A 9678-nucleotide genomic window follows, 5' to 3' on the forward strand; every position below is an offset into this window, starting at 1 on the left:
AGAGAAAGAGAGAAAGATAGAAAGGTGGGAGAAGAAGAGGGAGAAGGATGAGAAGGGGGAGAAGAGAAGGAAGAGGGGGAAGAAAAGGCTGCTGTTAGCACAGTAAATGCTTTTAGAGCAATCATTTATGGAGCATGTGGGAAGTAAGAGATTGTTGCACCACAGCAAATTGTCCTCTCATGTGCACAAGGCTTCCTGGAAAGGGAAATTCCCTTCAAATGGAAGTCTCATGGACTTGAGCTGCATCTTCCAAAGAGATTTTAGAAGTCTCGATGGTATTTAGGAACAGCAGGGAGAAGATTTCACCTCTGTATAACTTATGCCCACCAAGTCTGAGAAACAGGCTTGGAGCTTGGTGTAATTAGGGAACTTCTTTCCTTCCATCTGGCCTTCCCTCCCATCAGGAGTGTTTCCTGGAAGGAATTATATTGCCACAGGAAAAAGGAAAACAGAAATAAAACTGGGACATAAAATAAAAAGACAGACTTCTAATGCTTCCCTCCTGCCTTTTCCTTTTATCCTCAACTTTTCAAAGTGGTTTTTTCTCCTCTGTTTGCCATTCAATCCTCGTGTCCAACACCGAGATCTGTCTGTGTTAAAAAACCCAAAGCTCCAACCAGATTCCCTTAAACCCAGAGATTTCCTTACTTGTCTGCCCCTCCAGTCAGCTTCCTGATGTAGGCATGGAATGACATGTGCTTCACAGGAGGCTCCAGATGGTTCAAATAATCCTCATCGAAGGGCTGCCAAAAACACGGCACAGAGCAGAGCCAGGTCACACACCTGTCTGATAACGCCCTGATCCCTCAGCAAATGCATGTTCCACACTCAACCCCGCCAATGTGGAAGCAATCAAGGAAATTCAGCTTCATTTTCAAGGCAGCTACTACTGGGATGCAAACAGTGGAGCTTTACAACGGGGAGTTTTATGGTGGCCTCCTGCTCTGGGAACAGATTGGCTCCACAAATCAGAATCTCAACGGCAAAAAGCCTTTTCCTTTCAATATCTAACAACAAACAACGGGCCCAGCTGTTCCAACACGGCCAAGGATTCCCAGAGCACTTCCAGCAGAGGGGAACAGCCATCCTGGAACAGCCAGGATCCCTCTGGAGGGGTGGCTGCTGCTTTGTGCAGTGAATTACACAGCCCAGCACGTTTGGAGGTGTCACTAAAGCTGCTTCAAGCTGGATAATCATGGAATGGTTTGGGTTGGGAAGGGTCTTAAAGCTCATCCCATGGGCAGGGACACCTTCCCCTATCCCAGGTTGCTCCAAGCCCAACAATTGCAGGGATGGAGCAGCCACAGCTTCTCTGGGCAGCCTGTGCCAGGTGGGTAAAACTGGCAAGTGCTGGGATCTAGGAGAGAAGGGACAAAACAAGAAAATCCAGGGAAAAGTGAAGACTGAGGGAGAATGGAGCTTTTTTTGAAGCACTTTCTGTTAAAGTCATTAGTACAGAAAAACAGCTTTAACCAGGATCAACCCAGGGGCACAAAGGTCTCCAGCTTTAGTGATCCCAGAACCAGCAGCTCTGCTGGTGCATGGCAGGATTCCAGCCTGGAGCTGCCACCCCTTGGCAGGCAGAATTCCCAGGAAAAATGTTCCTACTGGGAGGAACTGGGGTGAGCCTGTAGCACCTTCCTGGGGCTCTTACCTCCAGTGGGACACAGTGCACACATTTGCCCAAGGGGCCGTGGCGACACCTGGGCAGAGAGAGAGAACTGGGGTTAAATCTCATTTCACCTGGAAACTGAAGGAAGAATAAATTCTTATTTAATCACGGGAAAAAAACAGCCTGTAAAAGTTTCTCTGGAGTAAGTTTGGTGTGGGAGAACTACGTGAGCTCTGAGCAATCCTCCACTCTCCACGTGGCAGGGTGATTTGAACAAAAAGCCACCCAAAGTGTTCATCCTTTATCAGGAAGGGCAGGAACAACCAGGGAAGTGTGTGTTTATCAGGCAGATAAAGTCCTGCTGGGTAGAGTTACAGAGAGGAAAACATCTCCTTTTGTGGTGCTTGCTTTAAAAAAAGCCCTAAACCAACAATAAAACATCCCCAGCACCAGCTCAGTGCTGGTTCCCAAAGGAAGGGCCCAGGAGAGGAGCAGCGAGGTTGGGCTGTGGAAACAATGGATGGGATCCAGTTGCAGGAGGTTTTTTTAAGGATGTTTTGTGGCAGATAATGTACAGAAAGGAGAGTTAAATGCTGCTAAAGCACTCAGCATCCTTCACTGGAGATTGATCCACACTCCCAAAGCCAGGAACCAGCCCAGACAACTCCTTTTATCCTCAACACCCTCCCCTGGGCCTCGGCTCCCTGCTAGGAACAGCTCCATCAATTCTCCTGAAAAACGTGGCCAAGTTCAAGGCAATGTTTCTGCCACAGAGTGGTGGGTTTGCCTTTATTGCTCTGGTGATGAGACATCCCATAATTTATGGTCAGCTGGGAAGGTCAGGGAGGATCTTCCTCAAACTTCCTCATTGCTGCAGCACTGAAGAGAAACCACATGGAGGACAACCCCCAAGGGGAAGAGCAAATCATTCTGTTTTAGCAGGAATTCCTGCCTTTAAAATTTTCCTTCCAACCTTTTCAGGAGTCTTGTTCCAGAGGGTTCCAGCCCCAAGGCCACAACCAGTGCAGGCATCAGGCCAGGACCCAGCTGGGTCATTAACACTGAGCAGTAAAAGCTCCCTCCAAGCAGAGGATGTTTTAGCAGTCCCAGAGCAGGTTTTGGGTGGGTTTAACTCATTCTTGTGTTATTTTTACACAAAGAGAAGCTGCTTTGTTTCCCTAAGCCTCTTGAATGGAAGAGCTTTGGGAAGTTGGACTTTGGTGCATTTTTGTGAGCAAAAGGGACTCCCTGGTTTCATGGAGAAGTCAGGTGGACACCTGATGAAGGGAAGCCAGAGCAGGCAGAGACCCAAGTCCCACTTCCAAACCTCTGCCATTGGATACTTCCACTCCTTCCCTTCACTTCCATCATTTCCTTTATGAGGAGTGGCTGAATCTGAAGGCACAGAGAATTGTCCCTGCTTGGGACAGCAAATCCTGGAATGGTTTGGGTTGGAGGCACCTTTAAATTCATCCCATTCCACCCCCTGCCATGGCAGGGACACTTCCACTGTCCCAGGCTGCTCCAAGCCCCATCCAGCCTGGCCCTTGGACACTTCCAGGGATCCAGGAGCAGCCACAGCTGCTCTGGGCAGCCAGGACCTCCCCACTCTCACAGGAAGAATTCCTTCCCAATATCTCATCTAACTCTGCCCAGGAAGAATGCAGAATGTTCATTCCAATCTAGAGAATTCCAAGTGCTTCAGGAGCACAAGATCCAGGAGCAGGAGCACCAGGGTCTCCTCCATCAGAACAATGGTTGCTCTGAGTGAGTCCTTCCTGCCAAAAACCCTGGGATTTGGGTATCTGCTTCCTCCCTGGGCTCTCCAGGGCTCCACTGAACCTCCCAGGACAAGAGCAGGGGTTGTTTTCCCTTGAGAACGTCCCCAAGGCACTCAGGATGGAGCCAAGGGCAGCTCCCACAGTAATTTCCTGACTGCTGGGCTGGACCATGACATTCCAGGCTCTGGTGAGCCCCAGATCCACGGGCAGGAACACAACCCAACCCCACTTACAGCTGCTGGTCTCGGTTCCGGTAAATCTTCCCATCCTGCTTGATCAGGTACTGGTCAATCTCATCTTCCACCACCTGGGGGGCCCCCCCAGGCCGGGAATTTTGGGAGACAGAAGTGTCCATGGTCTCTGAGGAAGAGCCAGCCGGGCTGGAGGGATACAGGAACAGCATATCCCCGTGCCTGCAGGGTGGGAAACAGCACATGGGTAGTGGGAGGTGTGGGAGACAACACCCTGGAAGCTGGAGGTGCTTCCCAGCAGGCAGCCATGGAACAGCATGGAATGTGGCACAAATTCTAACCAGACCACAGGTGGCAGCTGGAAGCTGCTCCGTGAGCCACCCCCTCCTGCTTTTATTTGCAATAAATGCAAATCCTTCCATCAGGAGACAAAGCTGAGGGGGAAATATGGAGGAGGGAGTTGGGATGAAGGAGTGCAAACAAGGATGTGGGAGAGAAAGCTGGGATGAGGTAGGGAAAGGAGGGTGAGGTAGAGAAAGGCACGTGGGAAGGAAGGCAGGGATGAAAACAGGGATACAGGAGGGCAAGTGTGGGGATGAGGCAGGGAAAACTGGGGATGAGGCAGGGAAAGCTGGGACAAAGAGGTGAAAGCAGGGATTAGGGAGGGAAATCCAGGATGGAACCTCCCCACATTGAACACACCCCAAGGAGTGACCAAGGAACAGCCACCACCTCTCCTGTGTCACTGAGAGCCACCAAGGCCCTCCCTCCCCAGTCCCAGCAGTGAAGCTCTGGAAGCTGGGGACTCCTGGGGTGTGACTTTTCCCATTTTGGAAGCTCCAAGCAGAGCCCCCCATCCTGGTGAGGGCTCACTTGATCTTGAGCAGGTTGAGGGATTTGTTCTGCGCCGCCGTGATCTCCCCAGTCCTGTTCCGGTTGGTGTACACGGAAAAGCCATTATTCCTGATCCCAAATTCCTTGGCCACCTGAAACACAGGGAAAAGGGACAAGGTGTGAGGGGTGAGCCTCCTAGCCAGAGCTAATCCCAGAGAACTCCTCCAGAAATTCAGCTCCATTCACCCCCATTCCTGAGCCTGGGACAACAAGAGATGGAAACACCTGGAAAAACAAGCAGTGGATTAAAGCAGGAGCTTAAACAACTCAACCAGAACTGTCTCTGCCTCACACAACACAAATGCAGAGTTTCAGCTACAGCCAGGCAAGCACTGCCTGACTGGAGGGGGAAACTTCTCCATTATCCCAGTTTTCTTGTTCCAGCTGCACCAGCACACACCACCAGGTCATTCCCATCCTCCTGCGACCAGAATTCCACAATCCACACCTTCACCTCTGTGGATCTTTTACCCTCAGCTCCATTCCCACCTCCCAGCTGCTCCACTCAACCTTTTCCTGCTGTTCTGTGCGGTTTTCCCCCCTTTCCTCCTCTCTTCCATGGAATTCACTCCCACAACAGCCACCCCTCAGTCCCCAGGCAGGTTTTCCCAGCTCGGATTAAGTCTGCTTTACCTGGAATCAATCCAACACCTCTTCCCAGCAAAAATAATTTGTACATTTGGCCCCTTGAGAACTTCATCAGTTTAAAAGTGGTGTCTAAAGTTTATCTATTTGCCAGGTTTTGCCCTCGATTCTGAGGGGAAAGGCCTTTATTTTTATGAATAAAACCAATTCCCATGGCTTTGGTCAGAGTCAGGGATGGGATCCTGCCCACAGGACAAATCTGATGAGCCACAAAGAGCTGTCACATGAGCACAGCCATGAAAAGCAGTTTGTTTTCCTGTCAGCTTGGCTGTGATTTGCAGCACAGAGTGATCCCTTTGAATGGGACCCTTTCACAGGGATCAGCTCCTGCTCCTCAGGCCACAGAATTCCATTTTTGGGGGCAGACAAATCCCACAACACATTAACAGCAGGTTGGAGTTAATTCCCAGTCCTGAGCACACCCACAGTGAGTTTTTCTGGTGCTTTTGCCCAGGATGTGCCACAGGAGACAGGGAAGATTCTTCAGTGCTTTATTCCTTGAGCACTTCTGGAGCAGATCCAGGTTAATTCCTGGTATGGAAGCAGCAATCTGATACCTCTCCAATTACAGCTGTCCCCCTAAACACCAAACCCAGCCCCTGGGTGAACATTCCAGCGTTAAAATCCACAGCACAGGCAGGAGAGACCTGGATTTAGATAAAACACAGACCTCGGGTGGGAAATTTGCCACTTTCCTCTTCCAAGCAACCCCTGCAGCAGGAAATAAACCCAAACACGTCTCTGCTGCAGCTCAGCCAGAGGACAGAGCCTTCCCCAGATCAACAGGCAATTCCAGGTGCTTTTGTCCTGGCAGGAAGTGTTTTCCAGCCCGATTGTTCCCTCGGGTAACCTGAGCAGCTCGTTCTGCACAGGCTCCAGAGATCCTGGAAGCTCCTCTTGCCTTGGCTGAGGCTGCTCAGAGGCTGCAGGGAGTGTCCCTGAGCCAGCCCTGAAAAACAGCAGCATTTTCCCTGGCCAGGTGGGAATGCTGTCAGGGAATGCTGTCCTGTCTGGGCTGCAGCTCCACACAAAGCTGTGACTCACAAAGGGAAGGTTTCCACCTGCTCCCATTCAGGAGTACAAGTCATGGATCAAAGAACCCCCAGTCCGAGGGTTCCAGAGGAATTCCAGGGGGGAAGCAAAGGGAGAACTGCTCACTCCCAAAGAACACAGAGCAGCTGCATCACAGCAGAGGCAGCCCCAGCCTGGCGTGTTTCCCTCCCCAGGAGAGCCCAGGGGCTCCTGAGATCTCACTCCATCCCTCCCTTGTTCTCTCCAAATCCATACTGGAAATCCAGAAGCACACACAGCACATCCAAATGACATTCCAAGCCCAAATCCAGCAGCTGAGCCAGCCTGGAACCCACCTGGAGCAGCAGGTTTGACGATCCCACAGCTCCCCTTCTGCTTCCCAGCTGCCACTTCCTTGGGAGAGCCCCAAAAAGTCCTTCCCAGGGAAGTTCCCACCCCAGGAAGCCCCAAAGGAGAAGCTGAGAGAGTTTTTTTCTTTAAATTTGTTATTTTCCCTCTGGAACAACACAAGCTACACCAATCAAAGTGTGTTTTTCCACATGGAATGCTGTCCCTCGCTGCTGCCAGGGGGGTTAAACACGGATCTCCCACGGGACAGAGCCACAGGAGCCCTGTCCCATCCCATGGGAAGGCGCTGTGGATCCTGGGGTACCTTTTTGAGGAACGTTGCCACCGTTTCTCTCTTCGTAGCCGTGATTCTTTTCACTCCATCTGGCGACTGCACACGGATAATCTGGGAATGAGGGAACACCGAGTGAGGGAGGGGGGACAGAGCCCACACTGAGCCCCCAGGCTGATGGCCCCCACTCCTCCCTCCTGTTTCCATCCTCCAAAGGGCCTGGGAACACCCAGGAGAGCAGCTCTGGGTGATGTCTGTGAGCATGGGGGAAATCATTCCAACGCTCCGGGCTCTTGGCACGAGTTGACTCCAAGGAAAACACCTTTGGCCAAAGCTGTGACCTCGGAGGTGGAATTAGACCTTCAGGAGGATGGAGCAGACCTTCCGAGGGGAGTTATTCACACAGGCACCGGCCCAACCGGTGTTACCGGGCACTGCACAGCTCGTGCCTGAGCCCCGGGAATGCGGGAGTGGGGAGCGACACGGGGCTGCAGCTGCTCCCGGGAAACCTGAGCTCCTGGACGGCAACAGCTGCGGGGACCGGGCACGGGGAATCCTCCGGGAAGGGGCGAATGTAAATAGCGGTGTCCCGGAGCGCTGAGGGGCACCGGAGCTGTTCTAAAGGGGACGCTCAACCGCTACTGTGTGACACGGGGACACGGAGAGCCCCTTTCCGCTCTCCCGGCTTCCCTGCCGGGCACAAGCCGGCCGGGCCGGGGCCGGGAGCCGTTCACCGGAGCGAGCAGCCCCTTCTCCCCTCGGCCCGAGCCCCCCGCCCGCGGCTGAGCGGCACCGCGGGCTCCCGGCCCCGACCCCCGCGGGGAAAACCACGTGGGAGCCCCCGCGCCGCCGCTCCGGGGACTGCCCGGCCCGGACACCGCCGGCCCCGGGCCCGGCCCCCCCCGTCCCGGTGCCCCGTCCCGGCCCCACAGGAATCTGCTGCCTCATCGCCCCTCCCCCGGCCGCACTCACAATCGTCTCGGCCATGGCGCTGCCCGCGGGCCCGGGGCTCGCCGCGCCGCACAGACACGGCCCGGTGCGGCCCGTCCCGCTCCGCTTCTCCCGGCCCTTCCCGGCCCTTCCCGGCCCTTCCCGGCTCCTCCCGGCCCGGCCCGCCGCCTCCCGGGACCGGCCCGCCCTCGCGCCCGCCCCCCCCGGCCCCGCGCCCCGCGCCCGCGTTCCGGCGCACCAAGGTTCCTACCCCGGCGTCACCGCCAGCCGTCCCCCCGTGCTGCCTCGGTGCAACCGCCATAATGGTCCCCCGTGCTGCCTCGGTGCTACGGATATAAGTGTCCCCTCCCGCCGCAGCGATCGGTCTTTAGTTCCGCACGCAACCAGGCCCCCCCGGTGCCCTGGGAGGGGGCCCGCGGTGCTGGGGAGAGGGATCGGGGCCAGCTGTGGAGCTGGGGGTGGTCGGGGTCAGCTGTGGCGGTGGGTGGGTAGCGGGATCGTGCCCAGCTGTGGGGCGGCACACACAGCCCCATTTAGGCCCGCCTGCAGCCCCTCACATGATGGGAGTGTGACGGGTCCAGGCACGAGGTAACGGCGATGGCGCCGAGCAGAGTCCGCCTGTTCCAGCCCCACGGGGAGCGCACCCGGCTGCTGCCCCAGGTAATCCCGGGACCCCCAATCCTCTCCCTCGGGGCCCCTTACCCGTGCACCCCATGTCCCCCCACCCCCGGGTAGCAGCGTGCTGCCTGTGCACTGCATCCCTGGGGCTCCCTTGGGGTCAGAGTCTTTGGGGTGCTCCCCTGCAGACCCCTGTGATGAGCAGCGGTGAGTTGGGGGCTAAGCGAGGATCCAGGACAGTGTCCAGCTGTGGGGTGAGCTACACGGGCTGGAGGAACATTTCTGGGGAGCAGTGAGTGGTTCCTCTGTCCGTGCAGGCATCCAGGCTGGTGGAGCTGCCCTACTCCTCCTTTGATGATGATGATGACGGTGACACGGCTGAGCAGAACCCCGGGGTGTGGACCCCCGACCCCCCCAAACTGAGCCCCTTCAGCTGCTGTGTGCGCTACCTGGCCTTCCTCTGGAACCTCCTCTTCCTCCTGCTGGGGCTGCTGACCCTCGCTGTGGGGGTCTGGGGGCTGCTGGCCAAGAGCCCCCTGTCCGGGGGGGAGCGTGGGGTGCCCCTGGGCTCGGACCCCATGCTGCTGTTTGTGCTGGTGGGGCTGGGGACCAGCGCCGTGTCCTTGGCTGGCTGCCTGGGCGCCTTCCGAGCCAACCCCTGCCTGCTGCGCTTCTTCCTGGGCGCTGTGCTGGCTTTTGGGGGGCTGCAGGTGCTGGGGGGGCTCCTGCTGCTGCTGGCACGGCGGCAGCTGCGGGACGCACTGCAGGACCTGCTGCTCCTCTGCCTCCTGCGCTACCAGGAGGATCCCGACCTGCAGTTCCTGGTGGATGAGGTGCAGCGGAGCCTCCAGTGCTGCGGCCTCGAGTCCTACCACGACTGGGAGAGCAACCCGTGAGTGTGGGCTGGGGGGTGTACTGGGGGGGAAAACCTTTATGGGACCCCATGTCCATCATGGGGCTGGAAAACCTCCTTTGTGGGACCCCATTCCCACCACAGGGTCAAAAACCTCCCCGTTCCTTGTGGGCTCTGTGCTGGGGACTGGTGTTTGGGGTGGTGGGAGCCCCAGGATGGCCCAGGAAAGAGAGGGATGAGCTGGAACCCACGGCTGGTGTCCAGCTTTGAGGCTGGGGGTGTAGGAGACCCATCCCCACACCCCAAATTGTGCCTGACCCCACATCTCGGTGTCCATCCCGCAGGTACTTCAACTGCAGCGCTCCGGGCGCGCAGGCGTGCGGTGTCCCGGCTTCCTGCTGCCAGGACCCGCTGGAGAGCGGCTCCGTGCCCAACGTGCAGTGCGGCTTTGGGGTGCTGGGGCTGGGGGCGGCGGCGGCCGG

General features: G+C 56.4%; 2 protein-coding genes across 3 annotated transcripts in view; one reads left to right on the forward strand and one right to left on the reverse strand.

Annotated features, from left to right (window-relative positions):
- The window catches only part of NPLOC4 (NPL4 homolog, ubiquitin recognition factor), a 25602-nt gene extending 17561 nt beyond the window's left edge, over positions 1-8041 (reverse strand). Inside the window, exons 1-6 of one of the 2 annotated variants that reach the window (XM_033518667.1) lie at positions 7976-8041; positions 6808-6888; positions 4458-4570; positions 3627-3806; positions 1655-1703; positions 649-743 (exon numbers count right to left, since the gene is read on the reverse strand). In XM_033518667.1, the coding sequence (XP_033374558.1) occupies positions 649-743; positions 1655-1703; positions 3627-3806; positions 4458-4570; positions 6808-6888; positions 7976-8026 (569 nt within the window). In that variant the 5' untranslated portion in view covers positions 8027-8041. Of the gene's footprint in view, positions 1-648; positions 744-1654; positions 1704-3626; positions 3807-4457; positions 4571-6807; positions 6889-7746; positions 7881-7975 lie in introns of those variants that run through there. The other variant, XM_015645989.3, reaches the window with a different exon arrangement.
- Positions 8042-8213: 172 nt separating this feature from the next.
- The window catches only part of TSPAN10 (tetraspanin 10), a 4195-nt gene continuing 2730 nt past the window's right edge, over positions 8214-9678 (forward strand). The window contains exons 1-3 of the mRNA XM_015645335.3: positions 8214-8385; positions 8661-9235; positions 9541-9673. Of these exons, the coding sequence (XP_015500821.1) occupies positions 8323-8385; positions 8661-9235; positions 9541-9673 (771 nt within the window). The 5' untranslated portion in view covers positions 8214-8322. The remainder of the gene's footprint in view (positions 8386-8660; positions 9236-9540; positions 9674-9678) is intronic.

The sequence above is a fragment of the Parus major genome, chromosome 18, assembly GCF_001522545.3.
Source record: "Parus major isolate Abel chromosome 18, Parus_major1.1, whole genome shotgun sequence".
Taxonomy (NCBI): domain Eukaryota; kingdom Metazoa; phylum Chordata; class Aves; order Passeriformes; family Paridae; genus Parus; species Parus major.